At 38.5% G+C, this 26,975-nt stretch overlaps 1 protein-coding gene across 1 annotated transcript in view; it reads right to left on the reverse strand.

Moving 5' to 3' along the window:
* CNBD1 (cyclic nucleotide binding domain containing 1) overlaps window positions 1-26,975 on the reverse strand; it is a 531,230-nt gene that overhangs the window by 496,652 nt on the left and 7,603 nt on the right. Inside the window, exon 2 of the mRNA XM_010862239.1 lies at window positions 11,555-11,627. Coding sequence (XP_010860541.1) covers window positions 11,555-11,627 — 73 coding nt within the window. The remainder of the gene's footprint in view (window positions 1-11,554; window positions 11,628-26,975) is intronic.

A 26,975-nucleotide genomic window follows, 5' to 3' on the forward strand; every position in this document is an offset into this window, starting at 1 on the left:
CCCCCACCTTCAATTTTCCCTAGCACCAGGGTCTTTTCAAATGAGTCAGCTCTTCGTATCAGGTGGCCAAAGTACTGGAGTTGCAACTTCAGCATCAGTCCTTCCAATGAAAATTCAGGACTAATTTCCTTTAGGATGGACTGGTTGGATCTCCTTGCAGTCCAAGGGACTCTCAAGAGTCTTCTCCAACACCACAGTTCAAAAGCATCAATTCTTCAGCTCTCAGCTTTCTTTATAGTCCAACTTTTACATCCATACATGACTACTGGAAAAGCCATAGATTTTACTAGACAGACCTTGTTGGCAAAGTAATGTCTCTGCTTTTTAATATGCTGTCTAGGTTGGCCATAGCTTTTCTTCCAAGGAGCAAGCATCTTTTAATTTCATGACTGTAGTCATCATCTGCAGTGATTTTGGATTCCTCCCCCCCCCAACCTCTGCAAAAAAAAAAAATAAAGTCTGTCACTGTCTCCATTGTTTCCCATCTATTTACCATAAAGTGATGGGACCAGATGCCATGGTCTTAGTTTTCTGAATGTTGAGCTTTAAGCCAACATTTTCACTCTCCTCTTTCACTTGCATCAAGAGGCTCTTTAGTTTTTCATCGCTTTCTGACATAAGAAGAGGCAAGTCAGGTGGTCTGGTATTCCCATCTCTTTCAGAATTTTCCACAGTTTGTGGTGATCCACACAGTCAAAGGCTTTGGCATAGTCAATAAAGCAGAAGTAGAAGTTTTTCTGGAACTCTCTCGCCTTGATGATCCAATGGATGTTGGCCATTTAATCTCTGGTTCCTCTGCCTTTTCTAATTCCAGTTTGAACATCTGGAAGTTCACAGTTCATGTACCATTGAAGCCTGGCTTGGAGAATTGTGAGCATTACTTTACTAGTATGTGAGATGAGTACAATTGTGCAGTAGTTTGAGCATTCTTTGGCATTGCCTTTCTTTGGGATTGGAATGAAAACTGACCTTTTCCAGTCCTGTGGCCACTGCTGAGTTTTCCAAATTTGCTGGCATATTGAGTGCAGCACTTTCACAGCATCATCTTTCAGGATTTGAAATAATTCAACTGGAATTCCATCACCTCCACTAGCTTTGATCGTAGTGGTGCTTCCTAAAGCCCACTTGACTTTACATTCCAGGATGTCTGTCTCTAGGTGAGTGATCACACCATCGTGTTTGTCTGGGTCATGAAGATCTTTTTTGTACAGTTCTTCTGTGTATTCTTGCCACCTCTTCTTAATATCTTCTGCTTCTGTTAGGTCCCTACCATTTCTGTCTTTTATCGAGCCCATCTTTGCATTAAATGTTCCCTTGGTATCTCTAATTTTCTTGAGGAGATTCTAGTCTTTTCCATTCCATTGTTTTCCTTTATTTCTTTGCACTGATCACTGAAGAAGGCTTTCTTATCTCTTTGCTGTTATTTGGAACTCTGCATTGAAATGGGTATATCTTTCCTTTCCTCCTTTGCTTTTCACATCTCTTCTTTTCACAGCTATTTGTAAGGCCTCCTCAGACAGCCGTTTTTCTTTTTTGCATTTTGTTTTCTTGGCAATGGTCTTGCTCCCTATCTCCTGTACAATGTCACAAACCTCCATCCATAGCTCATCAGGCACTCTGTCGATCAGATCTAGTCCCTTAAATCTATTTCTCTTATAAATCTATAATGGCAGTCACCTTAATCTAATAAATATAGTCTTCAAAGAGCCATCTCTATTATAATAGAGAAAAAGAGACTTTAAACAAAAGCATAATAAATTATCAGGAGTGCTCTGATAGAAAATATTACAGAGTCAAGTGGAAATGGAGAAGAATACTCTTCTTGGAGAAGATTTTAGGTTGACTATGAAGATTAGTTCACCTATTTATTGGAAGTTGGGGATGAATGGGAAGATGGTAATTCAGACCGAGACATCAATATGAGCAAAAAGTACAAGACCCTCAACAATATTGTGCAGGTGTAGTGAAGTCATGTCATCACTGGGAGGAAAGGAAGAGTCACTGGGAGACAAGACTGGAGATGTAAAAAGCCCATTATAAAAGCTCTGATAAGTAATGTGATTACAATTTATTTATCAAATGCAGAGAAAATGGGAGTTTATGATATAACAGTTTCTGGCTTGGACAGCTGTGTAGATAATTTTATCATTCACTAAGATAAAAGTGTGGATAAAAATATAGCTTCAGCTTTATACAGTAATAAGGCTAAAATTTTTTGTGTCAGATCAAATTTATGTCATTCCTTTTGCAAATGAGAACACTGAACCCTGAGAATTTAACTGATATTACAAATACCTCCATCACACTTAATGGCAAAATAAGAGCTAGAATGCAATCATTCAGACTCCCTGGTTACAGCCTTTCTGAAACAAATGTATAGGAAAATAAAAAACAATGACATTTGATGGGAGACAATCTGGACCTTGACGGATAAATAAAATTACAGATGGTATGGTGTGTGTGTGTGTTTTAGTCATTAAGTCGTGTCTGACCGTTGTGACACCATGGACCGTAGCCCGTCAGGCTCCTCTGTCCATGGGATTCTCCAGGCAAGAATGCTGGAGTGGGTTGCCATTTCCTTTTCCAGGGGATCTTCCCAACCCAGGGATCAAACCCAGGTCTCCTGCATTGCAGGCAGATTCTTTACGGGAGATTAAGAAGAGTATCAGGAGAAAGGAGTTCATAAAAAAGGTTTGGCACTTTAGGGGATATTCACTCAGGAGTAATATTAACATCAACAAGTAGTAACAAGAATATATTAATTGATTCAGATTATAGAAAACTATCATGCCAGATAAAGGAGATTATTCAACAAATATTTAAAGTGTACCAGTAATGTGTCAGATACTATTCTAATCACTGAGAATACATGAGAAATAAAATGAATTTTTTCCTCATGAAGTTTTCACTGTAGAGAAAGGAAACAAAAATAAATGTATAACTATATGCCAGATATCCTATTAAGAAATGAAAGCGACACTCAGAGGATAATAAGTGCTAAGAGTATCTATTTCATATAGGCTGGTCACAGAAAGCCTGATGTAACCAAGTCCGAGCATGGCCTGCTCACTGCACAACAGACCACAATCAAGAGGCTAGGTGTTGAGACAAGGAAGAGGAACTTTACTCAGAAAGTCAGGCAGCCAAGAAGATGGCTAACTAGGGTCCTAGAGTACCACTTTATTGGGGTCTGGATGCTAGTTTGTTTTATAGAAGAGCAAGGGAGATGAGGTGAGGAAGTAAAGTAAAAAGGCCGTAAGTCTGGCAAAATGTCTCCTGGTTTGGCCAGCCTCGGGAGGGGATGTGTTCATTTCTCCTGCAGCCATTCACAGGGTCAAGGTGACTCCCTGTGAGCTGAACAAAGGCACTTTCATTTCACATGCAGGTGGACGGGCAGGATTCCCCAAGGCAGACCACTGTGTATGCTCACAGCTACAGACAGAATCCTTTTAGTGATGATATTAATGAAAGAAATGGAAAGCAGAGGTTAAATCAGCCAACCCAACATGGAGTCAGATTCTGTCCTTCCCTGTGACACTGAGGGGAGTAAGGGATGAAGGAGAGTAGACATCTGAAGGAAGAGCATCCCAGATAGAAAGCATGATGCAAAGGCCCTGAGGCAGGAGCATACTCGGTGTGGTAGGAACGGCTCGTGGAGGTAACTGCGTTAGAGCAAAAGAAACGGGAGGGTCTTGTCCAGAAGTGGTTAGAGACGCAGTGGGATGAGATCATGTATGACCCTGCAGGCCACCGTGAACATCTTAGCTTTTACCTTGAGTGATATGGAAGGCATTCGAATATTTTGAGCAAACCATGTTCTGATGTACATTTTGACAATATTTCCCTGGCTACTGTGCCAACTTACAGACTGTAAATGGGCAAGGGATGGAGTAAGAAAATCAGTCAATAGGCTATTGCAGTAATCCTGGCAAGAGCACTGGTGCTCTGGACCAAGATGGTTTTAGTAGAAGTAGTGAGAAACGGTTGTACTCTGCATGTATGTATATTGTTGTTTAGTTGCTCTGTCATGTCCAATTCTTGTGACCCCATGGACTGTAGCCTGCCAGGCTCCTCTGTTCGTGAGATTTTTCAGGAAAGATTGAACTAGCGTCTCCTGGTCTTCTGCAATGCAGGATACGCAGGAGATGAGGTTTTGTCCCTGGGTTGGGAAGATCCCCTGGAGGAGGGCATGGCAACCTACTCGGTTTGCCTGGAAAATCCCAAGGATAGGGGAGCCTGATGGGCTACAGTCCATGGGGTCACAGAGTCAGCCACAAATGAAGCGACTGAGCACATGTGCATGCATGTGTGTGTGTGTGTGTGTGTGTGTGTGTGATTCTCAGTGAGAAGGACTGAGAAGAACTCACATGCACTTAAATAGTAGACAGGAGCAGCTTTAACAGCAGGAATTGAGCCCATGTACAAGATACCATTACGAGGTACATGGTAGATGGTAAGGCAAAGCAGCCTCCCCTTTTCCCCTTCCCACCCTGGACAGGGAGGAAAGACAGCTATCCAAAGACAGTGAATACATATATGTACGTGTGTGTGTGTGTGTGTGTGTGTGTGTGTGTGTTGGGTTGGCAAAAATATTCCTTTGATATTTAAGTAAAAAATACATTTTTCATTTTCACCAAGAACTTTATTGAATCCTGTGATCAGTGTTTTATTCCAATACCATCTGCTCTTTTCCAGGAAACTTCATAATTCCATCTTCCCCAAACTTTTTACCTCTTTGAACAGAGAACGGTTGCAGGTGCTTTTTACAGTCTTCCAGGAAATTTATATTTTTTTCCATGATGGTAATTTTGTGAAGACCAAAATAAATGGAATACAAAGGTGAAATGTCTAATGAATACAGGCAATGAATCAGAACTTCCCAACCAAACTGTAACACTTTTTGACTGGTCATTAAAGAAACATGCAGGCATGTTCTCCTGATGGAAGATTTTGCATTTTCTGTTGACTAATTTCGGATGATTTTCATCAGATGCTGCTTTCAGTTGGTCTAATTGGGGAGCAGTACTTAAGGGAATTAAACTTTTGGCTTTCCAGAGGGAACTCATAAAAGAGGACTCCTTTCCAGTCCCACCATATACACATCGCCTGCCTTGGATGCAGACCAGACTGGTGTGGTTGGTAGTGGTTCATGTCACTTACCCCATGATCTCTTCCATTTGACATTATTGTCCATGATCCACTTTTCATTGCCTACCACAATCTGTTTTTAAAACAGAACATTTTTGCTATGTGTAAGTGAGGAATCTCATGTGGAAATATGGTCAAGAAGGTTTTTTCGCTTAACTTATGTGGAATTCAAACATCAAAGCAATTAACATAACCAAGCTGGTGCAGACTTTCAATGCATGTTCTCAATTAATGTCTCAATTTGATCTCTATCAACTTCAACTTGTCTACTCAATCATGGATCATTGTCCATCGAGAAATCTTCAATGTGAAACTTTGCAAACCACTTTTGACACATTTGATTAGTCACAGAAGCTTCTATATACACTGTACAGATATTTTTTGGTGTGTTTCAGTTGTATTTTTACTTTTCTTGAAATAATAAAGCATAATATGCTGAAAACGTTATGTTTTTTCTTCCACCTTCAATATTAAAATACTTACACAAAAATTCTTTTGGGCACCTGATGTGAAGAGTTGACTCATTGGAAAAGACCCTGATGCTGCAAGGGATTGGAGGCAGGAGGAGAAGGGAATGACAGAGCATGAGATGGCTGGATGGCATCACCCACTCGATGGACATGAGTTTGGGTAAACTCCAGGAGTTGGTGATGGACAGGGAGGCCTGGCGTGCTGAGATTCATGGGATCGCAAAGAGTAGGACACGACTGAGTGACTAAACTGAACTGAACTAAACTGAACACAAAAATTCACCAATTTTAATGTTTCTTTTTTTAAATGCACACTAATAGAACTAACACCCCCCAAATATGTCCTTTTCATTATAGGGACTGGAATGCAAAAGTAGGAAGTCAAGAAACACCTGGAGTAACAAGCAAATTTGGCCTTGGAATACAGAATGAAGCAGGGCAAAGGCTAATAGAGTTTTCTAAGAGAACACACTGGTCATAACAAACACCCTCTTCCAACACCACAAGAGAAGACTCTACACATGGACATCACCAGATGGTCAACACCAAAATCAGACTGATTATATTCTTTGCAGCCAAAGATGAAGAAGCTCTATAAATTCAGTAAAAACAAGACCAGGAGCAGATTGTGGCTCAGATCATTAACTCCTTATGGCCAAATTCAGACTTAAATTGAAGAAAGAGGGGAAAACCACTAGACCATTCAGGTATGACCTAAATCAAATCCCTTATGATTATACAGTGGAAGTGAGAAATAGATTTAAGGGACTAGATATGATAGACAGAGTGCTAATGAACTATGGATGGAGGTTCATGACATTGTACAGGAGACAGGGATCAAGACCATCCCCAAGAAAAGGAAATTCAAAAAAGCGAAATGGCTGTCTGAGGAGGCCTTACAAATAGTTGTGAAAATAAGAGACGCAAAAATCAGGGGAGAAAAGAAAAGATATAAGCATCTGAATGCAGAGTTCCAAAGAATAGCAAGAAGAGATAAGAAAGCCTTCCTCAGTGATCAATGCAAAGAAATAGAGGAAAACAACAGAATGGGAAAGACTAGAGATCTCTTCAAGAAAATTAGAGATACCAAGGGAACATTTCATGCAAAGGTGGGCTCGATAAAGGACAGAAATGGTATGGACCTAACAAAAGCAGAAGATATTAAGAAAAGGTGGCAAGAATACACAGAAGAACTGTACAAAAAAGATCTTCATGACCCAGATAATCATGATGGTGTGATCACTCATCTAGAGCCAGACATCCTGGAATGTGAAGTCAAGTGGGCCTTAGAAAGCATCACTATGAACAATGCTAGTGGAGGTGATGGAATTCCAGTTGAGTTATTTCAAATCCTGAAAGATGATGCTGTGAAAGTGCTGCACTCACTATGCCAGCAAATTTGGAAAACTCAGCAGTGACCACAGGACTGGAAAAGGTCAGTTTTCATTCCAATCCCAAAGAAAGGCAATGCCAAAGAATACACAAATTACCGCACAATTGCACTCATCTCACATGCTAGTAAAGTAATGCTCAAAATTCTCCAAGCCAGGCTTCAGCAATACGTGAACCGTGAACTTCCTGATGTTCAAGCTGGTTTTAGAAAAGGCAGAGGAACCAGAGACCAAATTGCCAACATCCGCTGGATCATGGAAAAAGCAAGAGAGTTCCAGAAAAACATGTATTTCTGCTTTATTCATTATGCCAAAGCCTTTGTGTGGATCACAATAAACTGTGGAAAACTCTGAAAGAGATGGGAATACCAGACCACCTGACCTGCCTCTTGAGAAATTTGTATGCAGGTCAGGATGCAACAGTTTGAACTGGACATGGAACAACAGACTGGTTCCAAATAGGAAAAGGAGTACGTCAAGGCTGTATCTTGTCACCCTGCTTATTCCCTGGTGGCTCAGATGGTAAAGCGTCTGTCTACAATGCGGAAGACCTGGGTTCGATCCCTGGGTTGGGAAGATTCCCTGGAGAAGGAAATGGCAACCCACTCCAGTACTCTTGCCTGGAAAATCCCATGGACGGAGGAGCTTGGTGCAGGCTACTGTCCATGGGGTCACAAAGAGTTGGGCACAACTGAGTGACTTCACTTCACTTCACTTTATTTAACTTATATGCAGAGTACATCATGAGAAATGCTGGACTGGAAGAAACACAAGCTGGAATCAAGATTGCCAGGAGAAATATCAATAACCTCAGGTATGCAGATGACACCACCCTTATGGCAGAAAGTGAAGAGGAACTCAAAAGCCTCTTGATGAAAGTGAAAGTGGAGAGTCAAAAAGTTGGCTTAAAGCTCAACATTCAGAAAATGAAGATCATGGCATCCGGTCCCATCACTTCATGGGAAATAGATGGGAAAACAGTGGAAACAGTGTCAGACTTTATTTTGGGGGGCTCCAAAAATCACTGCAGATGGTGATTGTAGCCATGAAATTAAAAGATGCTTATTCCTTGGAAGAAAAGTTATGTCCAACCTAGATAGCATATTCAAAAGCAGAGACATTACTTTGCCAACAAAGGTCCATCTAGTCAAGGCTATGGTTTTTCCTGTGCTCATGTATGGGTGTGAAAGTTGGACTGTGAAGAAGGCTGAGTGCAGAAGAATTGATGCTTTTGAACTGTGTTGTTGGAGAAGACTCTTGAGAGTCCGTTGGACTGCAAGAAGATCCAACCAGTCCATTCTGAAGGAGATCAGCCCTGGGATTTCTTTGGAAGGAATGATGCTAAAGCTGAAACTCCAGTACTTTGGCCACCTCATGCAAAGAGTTGACTCATTGGAAAAGACTCTGATGCTGGGAGGGATCGGGGGCAGGAGGAGAAGGGGACGACAGAGAATGAGATGGCTGGATGGCATCACTGACTTGATGGACGTGAGTCTGAGTGAACTCCAGAAGTTGGTGATGGACAGGGAGGCCTGGTGTGCTGCAATTCATGGGGTCGCAAAGAGTCGGACACGACTGAGTGACTGAATTGAACTGAATATCAAAACAAAGACCTGAGCTTCCCTAGTGGCTCAGTGGTAAAGAATCTGCCTGCCAATGCAGGAGACAAAAGTTTGAACCCTGATCCAGGAGGATCCCACATGGTGCAGAGCAGGTAAGCCCATGCACCACAACTGTTGATCTTGCGTTCTGGAGCCTGGGAGCCACAACTACTGAAGCCCATGCAACCTAGAGCGCATGCTCTGAAACAAGAGACGCCATCGCAATGAGAAGCCTCTATACCCTTCCACTGCATCCAGAAAATAGTAGACTCCAAAACTACAATCTTTCATAGTTTACATGTATAAGAAAAATTTAATCCTTGGGTCATTTAATTCTCAGGCTTTCTGTTTTTATTACAGGAAAAAGTATATTTCATTGGTTATTTTAAACATATAATACATACGAAATAAATATGGAAGAGCAAATTTTTCTTAAATCTCTCTGAAAGATTTAAGTAATTTCTATGTATGTATTTTGGATAAATTGCCTTAAGAAGTCTCATGAAGGAAAAGAAACCTGAATGTCAAGTCTTCATTAATTTGTTGTAGTTTGTTTTCTTATTTTAAATACTATTTCCATATCTAACTTTGTGAAGGTGACTGCAGCCATGAATTTAAGACGCTTGCTCCTTGGAAGAAAAGCTATGACAAAACTAGACAGTGTATTAAAAAGCAGACATCACTTTGCTGACAAAGGTCTGTATAGTCAAAGCTATGATTTTTCCAATAGTCACAAGCAGATGTGAGAGTTAAACCATACAGAAGGCTGAACACCAAAGAATTGATGCTTTCAAATTGTGGTGTTGGAGAAGTCCCTTGAGAGTCCCTCCCTTGGATTGCAAGGAGATGAAAACAGTCAATCTTAAAGGAAATCAATCCTGAATATTCATTGGAAGGACTGCTGCGAAAGCTGAAGCTTCAATACTTTGGCCACCTGATGGGAAGACCCACCTCACCGGAAAGCCCCTGATGCTGGGAAAGACTGAAGGCAAAAGGAAAAGAGGGTGGCAGAGGCTGAAATGGTTAGATAGCATCACCGAATCAATGGACATGAATTTGAGCAAACTCCAGGAGAACACGTGCTGCAGTCCATGGGGTCACAAAGAGTCAGACACAACTTAGTGACTGAACAGTAACAACAAAATGTTTTCTAAAAGAATGAGCCAAAACCTATACATAGTCCCCCTAAAATGTGCCCCTTTCCGGGCCCCTGGTGTTTGCAAAAAGAAAGAGAGGGGCTTCCGTGATAACTCAGAGGTAAAGAATCTGCAGGAGAGGCAAGTTCAGTCCCTGGGTTGGCAAGATCGCCTGGAGGAGGGAATGACAGCCCGCTCCAGTATCACTGGCTGGAACATCTTATGGTCAGAGGAGCCTAGTGGGATGCAGTACAAAGGGGCACAGAGTCAGACATGACTGAGCGACGGAGCACACACAGACAGTGTCTAAGAGAGGCACAGAAAACACGGGACTAAATAGAGGGAAGTGAGGCAGGACAGCCAGACGATTGTCTGATGAGGCAACACTGCCTGGAAGGGATTCTCAATCCAGACAGATGAAGGCTGCTAAAAGTTTTGTAGAATGGATTCTTTGGCAGACCCAGATCTACATGATTTAATCTCCCTTATTATGATTCCTCAAAGGTAAGGAGGTAGAATCTAGAAATAAATTTTAAAATAAAATAACTGGCCTAGAAAGCAGAAGGAAAATAAGGGTAAAAGAAGTGTTCTGCTCCAAAAGCTTCACATAAAATCTTCTATGTGAAAAAAAAAAAAAAAGGTGGGGGGAGCTGCATATAAATTCAATAGTCAAAAGCCTGGGTGAGCTTTTTTAAACAATAATGAAAATACATATATAGCTCTTACCATGTACCAGATACTCTTTACATATACATTAGCTCATTTAATCATCCTAATAATTCTTTGAAATGGATAAGACTGTTATTTCCATTTTACTAACGAGAAAACTGAGGTAAAAAGAAATTATGCAAGGCCACACAGCTGGGAAGTGGCTGAGCCGGGATTAAAACCAGGCGACTTGCCTGACTCCAGAGTAAGTTTATTTAATTCTTAACCCTATGGCAAAAGATGCCATGTGTACAAAAAGGACAAGAAGGCATAGTAAAAAATGTAAGCTTTGGAAAAATTTTTTAAAAAAGCATAGCCTCCTCTCTTTCTCCAAGAAAGGAAAAGTAGAGAGATGTAAGATGTAAATAATTTATAAATAATTATGTAATAATTTTAAATAATTATGTAAATACATGAATGAAGATGTAAATAATTTGCAAATAACTTGTAAATAATTATGTAATAATTATGTAAATAATTTACATCAATGAAGATATAAATAATTTGAAGTGGTTAAGAGGATATGACTTAAGATGAGGCAAGGGCCTCTCCCAGTGAAGAAAAGTAGGAGGATAGACAGACGCTGATGGACAGGAAACAAACTAGCTAGTTTTATAATTTCAAAAATCCAACTTGGGAAAAGGAGTTTACAAGAAAATAGATTTTTTAAAAATTGTATCTTCAAGTATCACATATCTTAAGTATCCTGAGCTTTAAACCAATATTTTTTTAGTTCTTTCGGTTGAATATATTTCAACTAGGCATCTCCTAGGCACAGCTAAAGTGCCTATTTCACTCAGGATTTGTGTTTTCAACCATTTGAAGCTTTTTTCTCTTATGACTGCTTTTTGAGTTCTAGAAAGGGTCCAGCTGGGGATGAGTTATGCGTGCTTCACACTAAATTGTTTCCTTAAAATATGACATATATAGTCTGCCCCTTCAACCTGGAGAAATAACCTCCAGGTTTTCAGATATTTTTATCTGTGTGGTAAATCAGGTATCTCTGAGAGTCAACAATGGTTTATTACTGTACTTTATCCATGGAACAAGCATATCCATATTCATTTGAGTGACAGGAAAAGGAAGGCATGATAACCTACCTGTGTTGTTTTTCTCTCATGTGGCATAATGCATTCAACTGACCATAATCAATGTGCCTAGATTTTTGCAAGTCTGCAAAATTAAAAAAAAATCAATTAAAAATGTAATTTTCTGCAACCCTATTAACCAAATTTGCAAACAGAGTTTAATTGCAAACATTCATCATAGTAAAGGAATTCAGTGACTATGAAAATGAGGTATTACCAGACTTTATTTGATACACAAGCAGAATTGCATAGGGTGATTAAAAAGAGGAAAGAGAAAAAAAAATAAAAAGAGGAAAGAATTTAATGTTTTTCATGTATGTCAGATTTAGTCTGGCATATTTTATGTGTTTAATTCCAGTAAATGGAATGTTTATATCACGTCACTTCTCTGGAAGCAAGCCTTTCAGAATCTTTATCCTATGCCTTTCAAACGTGAAGTGGTTCCAGAACTCTAGATATAAAAATTCAAACAAGAGTTTTCTTGAGGTCTCCCTCTCCCTTTATCACCCTGTCTATCTCTGAAATACTAGTCATTTTTGTTCATTCCTATGCAGGGCCCCATCGTTGGCTAGCTCCTCATCAGAGCTCTACAAATCATCTTCCAGGGTCTGGGTTCATTTTGCAATTCCTTCTGAAGTTCAAGTGTAAGCAAATCACACACACTCCCTTACAAGCAGAAAGATAGTAATCATAGCCAAGAAGCAAACTAATTGTCATTCCCCTTCAGTGCCAGAAAGAACTGACATCTTTCAAAGGAGATGAAAAGGAAGATAGAATATTGACGACAATCATCATTACAAAGATGGGCACTCACATAACAGGGCCTCTCCATATCCCGGGAGAATGCATACTGTTGGAAATGTTGTAGAATGGAAAGCAGTAACAAACACTGAGGTGCACATTACTCCTTCCCTTAGTGGACAGGTACTGAGAAAATCAGTGGCCTAAGGCTTTTCTAACCCTTTGTCAAAATGTATTCATTGACCACATTTCAATAAATGTATCCGCTTTAATGCCAGATTATGGAATCATAAAATTTCAAAAATGTTTTAAGCCTTTTGTGATCTAAAAATGAATCAACAGCAGATAACCACTTTCTAAATGCAAAATTGAGATTAGTAAAATTTAAACAAAAAACTGGCTGCTACCTACCACATAAATCATCACCATTTAATACACTTGAAAATTCTAATTATACATTTTAGGCATCTTCTTACTTAAATTACTCAGTTAAAACTTAAGGAAAAATTAGCTAATTGCATTTTAGCATTATATGGAATTATTATTTTAAATGAATCAAGTGACAATTAAATTATATCAAAATACTTTTAGTATAGTAATATTTCTATTATAGGATATTATATAAAATTTTATAGTAGATTTATATACATGAGTTAAGAAAAGACTTAACACTAAGTATTGATTTAGTCCATCTTCCTAACTGAGTTTAAGAACAGGGTCAGAAATAGCCCTGGGGACTGGTGTGGACATAAAAGGCGGATGGTGCCACAGAGATTTGGGAAAAGGACAAGGTTTGAGAAATTCTGACTTTGAAAGGGGCTTTGAAAAAGTAAATATATTCATCTTTCAGGTAAAGCAAAAATATAAAATCCATAGGACAGGTATTATCAGACTATGAATTGCCAGTAAAGAATAGAAAAATTGAAAGTTCACCTTGCCTGAGGAAAGCTGCAGCATCTGAAGGTACAAGTTTGCACAGGGCTTGGCACAGCCAAGTGAACTCAAAAATCTAGAATAAGCTAGATAGTACTCGCAGCTCCTCCATCCATGGGATTTTCCAGGCAAGAATACTGGAGTGGGGTGCCATTGCCTTCTCCAAGGATACTTTACAATTCACCAAAAAAAATCTCCACTGATCCTCATTTCCAAGAGGTTTTGGTCACAAAGGTTTTACATAAAAGCCACTGAACAATATATTGGTGTTTTAGTCACTAAGTCGTGTCCAACTGTTGTGACACCGTGGACCGTAGCCCACCAGGCTCCTCTGTCCATGGGGTTCTCCAGGCAAGAATACTGGAGTGGGTTGCCATTTCCTTCTCCAGGGAATCTTCCCGACCCAGGAATCAAACCCCAGTCTCCTGCATTGCAGGCAGATTCTTTACTGACTGAACTATGAGGGAAGCCTCATTTCCAAGAGGTATTTGTCACAAAGGTTTTACATAAAGGCCACTGAACAATATATTAGATCTTGTCTTTCATGCAGTTTCATTAAAAAGGAAAAAAGCAAAAGACTTTACCCTGAAATTATAAAGTTGAGCATTTCTGGTAATAAAATTTAATAGAAGGATAAGGCTTCAACAGTATAAAGAGGACTAAGCTTATATTATTTTCCAGTCCTTTTTCTCTTCATAAATATGTCTTATCTGGGCTTTAAGCAAAGGTAGAAGAGGCTTAACCCTATATTGGGGATAAAAATAAAGGATTTTGAGAAGAGTAAATTTGAAAAGAGATTAGTGGCTGATATAAATGAATGGTTATAAAGAATTTTAAACTTGAAATTCATGGTGAAATTAACAATTATCTTTATCTATATCTTTACTGTGGATAAGGAAATGGCAACCCACTCCAGTATTCTTGCCAGGAAAATTCCATGTACAGAGGAGCCTGGTGGGCTGGGCTACAGTCCCTGGGGTTGCAGAGTTGGATACAACTTAGCAACTGAGCATATCTTTAACTATATAAAAGGTTCACTGTATATTATTAAATTGAAAAACTAAACTTGCTCCATCTTGTCCAACTCTTTGCTATCCCATGGACTGTAGCCCACCAGGCTCCTCTGTCCATGGAATTCTCCAAGCAACAATACTAGAGTGGATAGCCATTCCCTTCTTCAGGGCATCTTCCTGACCCAGGGATTGAACCCATGACTCCTGCATTGCCAGCAGATTCTTTACCATCTGAGCCACCAGGGAAGCCAATATATATCTTTAATAAACCCACTATATGGCCCACTATATATTATTGAAATAGAAGAAAAATCCAGTGTTTTATCTGAGTGACATATTGATGATCTCTTGTTTACATGTCTTAATATTACTTCAGGAGTAGATATATATTTTCATATTTGTGCAGTATGGTGAATTGTGTGTGATGGGTGTTATAAAGATATGTTAAAATATAAATATACATTTTATCTTTATATAAAGTAATAAGTATAAATTAGTAATAAGACTAAATTCAACATTACATTAACCGTGAACTTCCAAATGTTCAAGCTGGTTTTAGAAAAGGCAGAGGAACCAGAGATCAAATTGCCAACATCTGCTGGATCATCAAAAAAGCAAGAGAGTTCCAGACAATATCTACTTCTGCTTTATTGACTATGCCAAAGCCTTTGACTGTGTGGATCACAATAAACTGTGGAAAATTCTTAAGGAGAGGGGAATACCAGACCACCTGACCTGCCTCTTGAGAAATCTGTGTGCAGGTCAGGAAGCAACAGTTAGAACTGGACATGGAACAACAAGCTGGTTCCAAATAGGGAAAGAAGTAGGTAAATTCTGTATATTGTCACCTTGCTTATTTAACTTATGTGCAGAGTACATCATGAGAAACACTGGGCTGGATGAAGCACAAGATTGCTGGGAGAAATATCAATAACCCCAGATATGAAGATGACACCACCCTTATGGCAGAAAGTGAAGAACTAAAGACCCTCTTGAAGAAAGTGAAAGAGGAGAGTGAAAAAGTTGGCTTAAAGCTCAACATTCAGAAAACTAAGATCATGGCATCTGGTCCCATCACTTCATGGGAAATAGATGGGGAAAGAAACAGTGGCAGACTTTATTTTTCTGGGTTCCAAAATCACTGCAGATGGTGATTACAGCCATGAAATTAAAAGACGCTTACTCCTTGTAAGAAAAGTTATGACCAACCTAGACATATTAAAAAGCAGACATATTACTTTGCCAACAAAGGTCTGTCTGTCTAGTCAAGGCTATGGTTTTTCCAGTAGTCATGTATGGATGTGAGAGTTGAACCCTCAAGAAGGCTAAGTGCCAAGAATTGATGCTTTTGAACTGTGGTGTTGAGGAAGACTCTTGAGAATCCCTTGGACTGCAAGGAGATCCAACCAGTTATCCTAAAGGAAATCAGTCTTGAATATTCTTTGGAAGGACTGATGTTGAAGCTGAAACTCCAATACTTTGACCATCTGATGCAAAGAACTGACTCATTTGAAAAGACCTTGATGATGGGAAAGATTGAAGGCGGGAGAATAAGGGGACGATAGAAGATGAGATGGTTGGATGGCATCACTGACTCAATGGACATGAGTTTGGGTAAACTCTGGGAGTTGGTGATGGACAGGGAGGCCTGGCATGCTGCAGTCCCTGGGGTCGCAAAGAGTCACGACTAAGCAACTGAACAGAACTGCACTGAAGACTAAATTATTTTTCTCCAACAAGCTTTCCCTTAAAAGTGTAACAGATAAATATCTTTTGCATAAAACAAAGAGGAAGCGGTAGAATAAGTGAAGCCTTAACAATACTGTAAATGCATAACTACTATTTACTATGAGACTAAGCTCATCTGAGTGGCTTATAGGGCAAGATAAAGGAGATGAACAGTGGAGCCAAAGAGAAAATGTGAGAACACCATGAGAAAATGTCAGAGTACGCATGCATGCCAAGTCACTTCAGTCGCATCTGACTCTGCAACTCTACGGACCATAGCCTGCCAGGCTCCTCTGTCCGTCAGAGTCTCCAGGCAAGAATACTGGAATGGGTTGCCATTGGCTTCTCCCGGGGATCTTCCCAACCCACAGATCAAACCTGTGTTGCTCATATCTTCTGCCTTGGCAAGCGTGTTCTTTACCGTCAGCACCGCCTGGGAAGCCTACAAAACAGACTGCTTCAAAGCAATTAACTGTAGCGTTCTCTACTCTAATGATGAATCCAGTGATAAGTAGAAATTGGCTTAGTACAGTATTCAGAGTACAAATGGTTAAGTAGCAGTAGTAACAGAAACATTATCAATAAAATTTTAGTAAGAATAGCAATTCTTATACTAATAAGTAGGAGTGAATTCTAGCATAGGACTAAAGTACACAACAAGGAGTAGGGTAGGAGAAAGGAAAATGTCCATCAGAGACTATCAGTCTAACTAATTCTCTGTACATACTTGGATAGTTGATCTAGTTCTATGTTTCTATTAATAAATAAGCCTAAATTTGTGTAATAATAGAGAATAAATGCAGGAGGAGAAGGGGACAACAGAGGACGAGATGGTTGGATGGCATTGCCGACTCAATGGACATGGGTTTGGGTGAACTCCGGGAGTTGGTGATGGACAGGGAGGCCTGGCGTGCTGCCATTCATGGGGTCGCAAAGACTCAGACAGGCCTGAGCGACTGAACTGGACTGAACTGAGCTGAAACACACCTACCGAGAGTGTTAACAGCTCGGGTGGGAGGCCAGAGGTCCCCAAGTGGCAGGGGGGATGAACTGCGAGTGGCAGATTCTGTTTTTTCCTTCTCTACAAAAAATTAAAGGAGGCTTCTTTTTTGTGTTGTGGTGACACCTGGTTCCACCTGAACTTGACTTTATCACAAACCTTGAGCTAACCAATGCAGTTTTTCTCATGGAAATGTCTTTCTTGGGATATGTTAATGAACTATGTATTTGCTTGGAAATCTGCCTTTCTTCAAGATTCATGTCCATTGTGTTATGGCCAGGATGACTCACCCTGTGCCATTGCTATCTCAAAATGCATGTTGTGGGAGAGGGGCCTGGTGCAGTTCTCTCAGTTTTGAGGTGTTTCTTTTCTCTAATCATCAGCTTGCTAATAGGCATATAAGTGAAAGTGAAGTCGCTCAGTCGTGTCCAACTCTTTGCCACCCCATGGACTGTAGCCCACCAGGCTCCTCCCTCTATGGGATTCTCCAGCCAAGAGTGCTGGAGTGCGTTGCCAGCTCCTTCTCCGGGGGATCTTCCTGACCCAGGGATCGAACCCCTGGGTCTCCCGCTTTCCAGGTAGACGCTTTAACCTCTGAGCCACCAGAACTCCTTGCTAAAAGCTAGCAAGGGAGCACTCTTTCTGTCTCCTTCTGATGTCTATGTCAGAAGTTTTCACTATCTCTTTTATACTTGAATAAAACTTTTCTACACAAAAAGCTCTGAGTGATCAAGCCTCAGACTGAATTCGTTTCCTCTGGAGACCATGAATCTGGGCATTGTTCATGGCTCATAGCAGCAACCTTTCACTATGTCAATGGTTAATAGTGTGTTTATTCTTTTCTCTTCACTAATTGCTGTTTTCTAAAATCCCAAAGTTAATTCTTCTTCAAATAACATTCAATAAACATAGGCACTTGAACATTTTCAATTAAATAAACCATCAAAAGGCAAAGAAATAGTGTCCGATGAAGAGCTTCTAAAAATAAAAGTTGACATACCATCATGGACAATTATACAAGCGGGCCTATGTTGTTCTGCCCCTTGTCTGAGCAGTTGACGTTAAAATAAACACGTATTAACTGAAGAGGGGAAAATGAGGGGAATGTTATACAACAAATTGTTGACACAGCTCTGTTTATATCTTGATGAATGCAATCATCTACATCTTTATTGCCTCAACTCACATTCACTTTTCCACTCACTAAAATTTATCTTTCACCTTCATTATTTGTTTAAAATTGTCTTTATTAAAAATTATGGGAAATCCTGTAGTTTCTAGCCCAGTAAATTCTTTTCAGTCTTCATCGTACTAACCCATTTGACGTTTGACACTGCTGAAGTTTCTGCCTGTGAGACCTCTGTGACACCGTGCCTTTCTAACTTGCCTCTTCCTTACGAGGCTGCCCTACAAACTCCCATCTTCCTCCTCTGAGCAAGCTGTCCACCAATCCATTCTCAGGGTCCCTGTCTTGTCTTCTCAGTTTAGACCCTCTCCTTGTATGAGCTTATCAGCACTCACATCCCCACTGTCACACATACACTTCAGATCCTCACACCAAACTCTCTAGCCCAGAATTCTAACTTTCACTTTACTGATAGCCATGTGAATATCATCCAGGGAAATCAAACTCAAGGTAGCAAAAACTTCAGTGATAATTCCTCTCATACTTCTGTCCCTCAAAAGCCTGACCCTTTTCCTGCATCCTCCACCTGGGTTAAGAAAATCCTGTTATTTTCCATAACTCCATCGCCAACTTGGGGTCCCATTCTTTTGTTTCCCTTTCAAGGTCAATGTGTTATGAAACCCATCCATTCTGCCTCTTTTGAAATGTATTCTAAAGTATCTTTCAAACATGTCTTCTCCAATCCTAATGGTGAAGCCGCCAAATAGGGCCGCTGTGAAGAAGTGCCACTCCCATGCAGGCAACATGTCAGAATCGTGTTTGAGAGCCTCTCGGCGTCTCATCTGTATTATTGCAATAATCTCTCTAGTCTTCCTGACTCCAGTCTCTTCTGTCCCAACCCATCCTTCATGCTAGTATCACAGTACTTTCTAAAATTCCAATGGGAGGGACTTCCCTGGCAGTCAGTGGTTAAGACTCCACACTTCCACTGCGTGTGGGTTTGATCCCTGGTTGGGGAACTAAGATCCCATATGCCATACAGTGCGACCACAAAAAAGAGAAGGAAAGAAAATCCCAGTGGTGATCACATAACTTTGTATGGAACACAATGCCTTTCCAAATCATAAATTAACCTCATTGAACTTCATTAAACACCACCACCATGTTCATCTCCCTTGCTCCCCATGTTTCAATAACACATTTTCCACACATTTGCTATCTCCTCCATGAACATATTTAGTCCTTTCATTATGATATTCTCTTTGGTTCTTTCTCAACTTAAAAAAAAAAAAAGCTTATCCATCCATTTAGATCCATCCCAAAAGTTGACTTGTCTGTGACATTTAAACTTCTCATCACTCAGAAAAAGCAGTTTTACTAAACCTGAAAAGAGTTGTAATGGAGCAAGCATCATCCTTTGTTATGATTTTTTCAATTGTACTTAATGTGTATTTCAATTTATCACTGTCCCCTAAAGGTAGGATCCACTTCTTCACTCATATATGAAACACTAGAACTTAACACAATGCTTGAATTTAAATAAATATTGTTTGTTAAATTATAATGGAAAATTAGAACATTGTTCTATATGTCAGACAAAGGTCAATTGCATGCAAGGAAAATACATCAAGGAAAACCAATGAAGGCAGGAATAGCTGATGAATATAAAGTTTCTAAAGAATATGGCAAAGAATACCCACCAAAAGCTAATAGATGAACAAATGAAACAACTCTGCCCCTTGTAGGGTACTGTACATGGATCATTTTACCTTCTTTTCTACATGAGGTTGAAGATCACAGAAATGTCATTTTTGGCATTAAAAAGCTATTCACCATGGCAAATAGTTCACTAAGTAAAAAAGTGTACAAAGGGGAAATATTCAGATCTTCATTACACTGAGGATTAAACACATTTCCTTACTACAAACTTTGAAGAACATCAGCCAAATGATGTGATGTCAATGAACCTTAAAAGAAGCAAGCATACGCATACTTCTCTCGTTTGAGGAAACAAGCAGAGTTCTCCAGGGGAAGATTGTAGGGTCCTGGAGGATACAACCAATGAACTCTTACCTGGAATGGCAGGGTCTCAAGACTGAATACTCTCAAGAACCCTAAGCCCATGATATATATGAAATGTAGAGTCGAACAAGAATTCCACCTGTACTTATATTCTTTTTAGGAGTCAGGTTGTTGTAATGGTAAAATAGAGGGCAAATGTTAGGTGACAATCACAGAAGCAGCTGATCTCAGTCATTAAAGAGAAATAGAGAAATCTCTACCAAGAAACCTTGGCAGAATTATGACACTTGAATTATGACAGCACTAATTAGAGACATACAATTTAGGGAAGAGTACAGAACAGAGCTGATGAGAAAGTGTTCACAGTTAACATACAAGAAAATCCCATCAGTCTGCTACCCTAGTTCATTCATTTTTCTTGCAAGTAATCCACCTTCAAAAAAATAACCATCATTCAACAACACTAATACCTAGGCATAACATACTCTAAGAGAAATTGTGAAAACACTTAACTTATCAAATGAAAAATAACATGCATTAGAAGATATAATAAATAGGAAATGGGAAGAAAGTCCCACCACACACACACACAAACTCTTGATGAAAGAAAAATGACCCATAAGGCATTAAATATAAATAAAACTATATAAATAAATTACAAATGAACAGGTTATATTCAGGAAAAGAAAGAAAAATAATTATAACAAAATCTACATTAGAAATAGCAAAAATGTCAATAGAGTATTAAGAAAATATGGTCCTAGAGCATAGATGTTCACATAAATAGAGAAGAAAAAAAGATGAAAGTGATAAATGAAGACAGGAGACACTACATGTGAAAACTATTCCTGAAGAAGGAAATAGTAACAATGGTAAGGGTATGTGTGGTGGGGAGGGGGGAATCTTGAATATATAATATAAGAACATTTTTCTCATACAAAGACCTGAATCTGAAGAACTAAATACCATGACCCAGCACGGGAAAGAGAAAGCATAGTTAAGGATCTACAAAGAGACTAGATATTTTAGATGCACTGGGTTACCTTCTAAACGTTGCTGTTTCAAAGGTAAACAATTATTTTAGCACCCAGCCAAAAGAGGAAGTGTCTCCTGTAAGAGTTAAAACTCAGTTTGGCCTTAGTTTTCTCTGCAGCAAAGTCCTGGCAAACAGTAAGACAATTTTTTCCCTGACAAACAGTAAGACAAATTTTTCTTAAATATAAATATAAAGGTAATTTATAAATATATATAATAAGTATATAAGGTATATATAAATAAAAATAAAGGTAACAAATAAAAACTTCAGAGATTATAATGTACCATGAGCTCTCTGAAAAATACAATTTGATAGACATACAACTAAGGCTGAAATGGTATGGACTGTGCTAGTCAAGGGGCTTCCCAGGTGGCACTAGTGGTGAAGAACCTGCCTGCCAAAGCAGGAGAAGTAAGAGTTGTGAGTTCGATTCCTGGATCAGGAAGATCCCCTGGAGGAGGGTATGGCAACCCACTCCGGTATTCTTGCCTGGAGAATTCCATGGACAGAGGAGCCTGGTGGGCTACCATCCATAGGGTCTCAAAGAGTCACAACTGATCCAATTTAGCAAGCACGCATTCTAACAAGGGTTAAATAAATCCTTAAACCTTAACACAAATTTTAGATTCTCCATGATTCTAGTGGAGACAGTATAAATAATAATGAGTAACAAATTGGAAGTTTCATCAGAGAAGCAAAAGTATAAAACATATTTGTATAAATTTCCTCACACAACAGATAGTATTTCAGACTAAAGAACATTTAAAACTAATGGATGTGTACTAATAATATTTGAAGGTATGAATTTAGCCAAAGACTTAGACATTAATATTTATTAGACATTAATAATCAAATTAAGATATGAAGAAAGTTTTCTCATTTTGTATTAGATTGTCAATATCCATTGTCTAAAGTTAATGAGTCAAGAAATATAGGTTTAGATATGGAGCCTTACTATTAAATGTTTTCCAAATTAAATGGCATTAAAATTTATAAATCAAAAATCTCAGCTTTTGTATTAACAAATTAGCTATACCTCAATTTTAAAAGAAGGAAACGGCAACCCACTCCAGTACTCTTGCCTGGAGAATCCGATGGAGGGAGGAGCCTGGTAGGCTACAGTCCATGGGGTCGCAAAGAGTCAGACATGACTGAGCGACTTCACTTCAATTTTAAAAATTGTTTAAAAAAAGCTAATTGGAAAGAAAAACTCAGGAGACAAAATAATTTCCGCAGTAAGTTCTTTTCCTTTTTAACCCCAAAGTTAAGTGGAAAGTGAATCACTGAGGATATAATTATTTTACATAGCTAATGAGATACGTAATCATATATCAAATTTATTCCTTAAATCAAAGAGCATATCAAAACTGAAATTATAAAATATCAATAAAGTAAAAATAGTGAATGCTTTCATGAACCAATATACTCCCCTAAATATGTATATTATATTACAATAAAGGAAAAAGAATTAAGCATTCTTTTCAAGAAGTTATAAAAAGCAAAATAATAAGAGAAATGGAAGAGAGAAAATAGGAAAGTCGAAATTAATGAACTTATAAAACAGGAAAAACTGTTGAAAAGTAAGCAAACTCAAGAGCTTGTTCTTTAAAGGGAAAAAATAAACTACTGACTTATCTAAACAAATAAAAAAAGTCATAAGTACTCAATGTCAGAAAGATAACTGGGGTGTAATTAACTTGAAATATCATAAAGGTAATGTATTTTTTACAACAACATGCAAAATAATTAAAATTCTGATTTAAAAATGAGTGAGTTTTCAGGAAAATGTATATTTCCTAAATTGACCCTAGAAGAGAGACAAAACCTAAATAAATAATTTACCTTGAAAGAAGTAGAAAGTAATCTCATAGTTCAGTTTCTCTCTCTCTTAAACACACACAGAAATGTATCAAAGCAAGGTGTTATTACGGTGAGTTCTATCAAATTTTTATAGGAGAAATAACTCTAATGTTATTTAAATGTTTCAGAACACAGAAAAAAAACCCTTCCAAATTTCTTTGATGAAGCAAGTAAAGCAATCCCAGTGTGACGACAGTGTGAAAATGAAAAACAGACACTGATCTCATATATAAATAAAAATGAATACGTTTAAGTCCAGAAGCATATTAACATAATCATACTCACAAAAAATGTAAGATTATCATAGTAATTTGAAGAAATTTCAAGTTACAACGATGTAATTTACCACAAGTGAACATTTTAAAAATCATAACTTCAGCAGATGCAGAAGTCGTCGATAAAATTCAACACTGTTTTTAAATAATGGAAGTAGAAAAAAGGTTCTTAACTTGATGAATACATAAAACCAAAAGACAGCGTCATGTTTAATGCTGAAACGCTACAAGCAACAGCATACATTGAGGAACAGAATACAAACATTCACTAGTGCAACACACATCTTCAAGTACCACGGAACGTGATTTGATAAAAGAAATATGCAAGGTATAAAAATTCAGGAAAAAGAGACAAAAAAGATCAGTTGACAGAGATCACCATAACAAATATAACACTAATAATGGAAAGGTTTGAAAAACTGTAAGAAATACTAAAATATAACAGAGACAAGAAGTAAACAAGTGTTCTTAGAAAAATGACGCCAATTTGAGGGTGGGGTGATTTGAGAGAATAGCATTGAAATATGTATGTTCAGTTCAGTCGCTCAGTCGTGTCCGACTCTTTGCGACCCCATGAATCGCAGCACGCCAGGCCCCCCTGTCCATCACCATCTCCCGGAGTTCACTCAAACTCACGTCCATCGAGTCGGTGATGCTATCCAGCCATCTCATCCTCTGTCGTCCCCTTTTCCTCCTGCCCCCAATCCCTCCCAACATCAGAGTCTTTTCCAATGAGTCAACTCTTCGCATGAGGTTGTTACCATATGTAAAATTGATGTCTAGATGCAAGTTCCATGCATGAAGCGGGTCACCCAAAGCCCGTGTACTGGGACAATCCTGTATAGGATGGGGAAGGAGGTGGCAGGGGTCGGGGGATCAGGTTGCAGGGAACACATGTACACCTGTGGCCGATTCATGCTGACGTAAGGCAAAACCAACACAATATTGTAATTATCTTCCAATTAAAATAAATAAATTTTTTAAAAAGATAAAAATGGTGCCAATAGACAGTTAATGCAAGGCTGCCACAAACTTTCATTTTGTAGAACATGCAATATCTACAACAAATAAAATAAGGTATGCCTGTTAAAAAAAGAATGAAAAAAGGGGCAAAATTATTTGATAATATTGTAATTATCTAAGTAGAAAACAGAATTTCATAGATGGTAATTCCCTTAGGGTATCAATTTAAGTGGCTAATTATGAGAGTAACTAGATTTTCAATAGCTTTTACCTTCCTCTGAACCAACGAGTCCCAAAGCCGCTGAGAGAGTAGAGAAAGGTAGGCGCCAATCCCAGCTGTGGGTGTGGGGTGATGATAGGGCGTCCCAAGGCACAATACCAGGGTGGTGGGCACCCACACGTGGGGTGGGCCCCGGAAGAGTACTAGAGGCCGAGAGGGGTAAGGACCACAAAAGTGGGAAATGGGAGGGGCCAGGACGTGCCAGGGTTGAGTGTAGGACCCTCAGTGGGGATGAGGAGAGGGGTAGTGGTACGAAAAATGGGCCACATACAGGGGATCTAGTCAAAGGCGTTTGGATTAATAGGAACACGGTTTCATACTTGAGAGAAGAGACTAATAGAAGGAGAAGACCAAAATGACTATAGAGTTGCAACACTAAGTTGCAATAGAAATAAATTGATATGCAAGCAAAATAGAAACAAAAATATTTTTTATTAGAAATAAATTGATATGCAAGCAAAAATAACTGTAAAATCTAATTCCTTAAATCTGTCCACTGAGAGGGGCTGGGAGCAGTAACACTCTAACATCAACAAACACCCAGAGTACCCAGAGTACCTGATCTTGATTTTTAAATCCAAGTCTGCATTAAAATGAACTAGGGCTCTTTGGGAAAATGGCTGGTCTGTGGGCTCAGGCAAGGAAAAGTCCAAGATGAACCTGAAAAAAATCTTATTGCTCTAGGAAGTAAAGAAATGCTTAACAACCTTGAGAGCACTCCCAGTGGCAAGACTGAATAATTAAACAATTTAGGCATAAAAACATATAATGATAGTAATTCATCAAAACACTTTGAATTAACTCTTGCTGTTATTGTTTAGTCACTAAATCATGTCCCACTCTTTTGTGACACCACAGACTAGAGCCCGCCAGGCTCCTCCATCCATGGGATTTTCCAGCCAAGAATACTGGAGTAGGTTGCCATTTCCTTCTCTAGGGGATCCTCCTGACCCAGGGATCGAACCCCCATCTCTGGCTTGGCAGGTGGATTCTTTATCGCTGAGCCACCAGGGAAGCCCTTTTGAATAAATGAGGAAATCATAATTTTACAATGATTAATGATTAAATATTTGAGAAGAAATAGAATATTTATATACTTTCAAAATACTTTTTGACAAAATACTTAATTAAAAAAAAGGAAAGAGTAAATTTACAGCAAAGCTCTCTGTGTGTACTGTAATCAACTGATTAAAGTAAAATTACACACCACCTGGTAAGACGGAAGGAGAACACAGAACCACTCCTGTGACATTCCTGCCAAAGATAACTGACTTGAATCTAATCGTAAGGAAATATCAGACAAGTCAAACTGAATCATAACCTACTAATAATGGTTTGTAATCTCCCAGCATCAAGGTCATGAAATGCAAGGAAAACTTAGGAACCGTTCCCGACTAAAGGAGATCAAAGAGACAAGACAATGAAATGCAATGAGAGATTTTAAATTGAATCCTTTATTTACAGAAGACTATAAGAACAACTGGCTAAATTTGAATGTGGTCCAAAGATTAGATTACAGTAATTTATCTGTGTTAAGTTCCTGGTTGTGATGAATGTACTGTGATTACATAATAAGAGAATGTCCTTGTTTTTCTGAAATATTTAAGGATGATGGAGTGCCAAATGGCTCTGGGAAAGTATATTTCTTTATGTTGAATTTACAGCATTTCCGTACAATTGTGGCTTCAATTTTTTATTTTATCTTTTAATTCAATAGCTTCTGTGTATGACTTTTATAGTTAGAAAACATAATGAGAAAAAGATCTTTCTAATAAAAAGGAAAAAATTAAATGTCTAGGAATAAGCTTTATTGAGTGTCATAAATGGATACCTGCATAACTTGGAAGTAGAAAGGTTGAATAAAGATACCAGTTCCTGAGTAGAAAAACTCAACACCAGAAAGACGTCTGTTCTCCTTAAATTAATTTTAAATTTAGCACATTTTTTCCAGATAAAATACCAAAACATTTATTTGTTGAAGAAGTCCAGTAAAAATGGAAGAATAGCCAGAAAAATGTCTGTTAAAAAAGAGTAATCAGTAAAGATTAATCTTACCAGTATTGAAATATAAGGCTTCAAAATTATAAAGTTCAACATGAATGCATAAATAGATGAGAGAAAACAAGAGATTAGTGTTAAAAGTAATAATATACTCCAGATATAAATCCAGTATTTAATACAAACTGACATTTTAGATTAGTAGATAAGAATTACTCAACAAATGGTGTTAGAACAGTTGGTTGGTCATTTGGAAAAATATTATGTTGTAGCCTTACATCACTATTCTAAAGTAAATGCATTCACAATGATTTTTAGACGCACCAAATATTTATTTAACAAGTTTGACACTGAAAAATAAAACTATATCAACACTAAGAGAAAGCATGGAGGAAATATGTTTAAATCTTGATATGAAAAATGACATTCTAAGCAAACATCAATAACAGAGGACAAAG

Source organism: Bison bison, unplaced genomic scaffold (assembly GCF_000754665.1).
Source record: "Bison bison bison isolate TAMUID 2011002044 unplaced genomic scaffold, Bison_UMD1.0 scf7180017858048, whole genome shotgun sequence".
Taxonomy (NCBI): domain Eukaryota; kingdom Metazoa; phylum Chordata; class Mammalia; order Artiodactyla; family Bovidae; genus Bison; species Bison bison.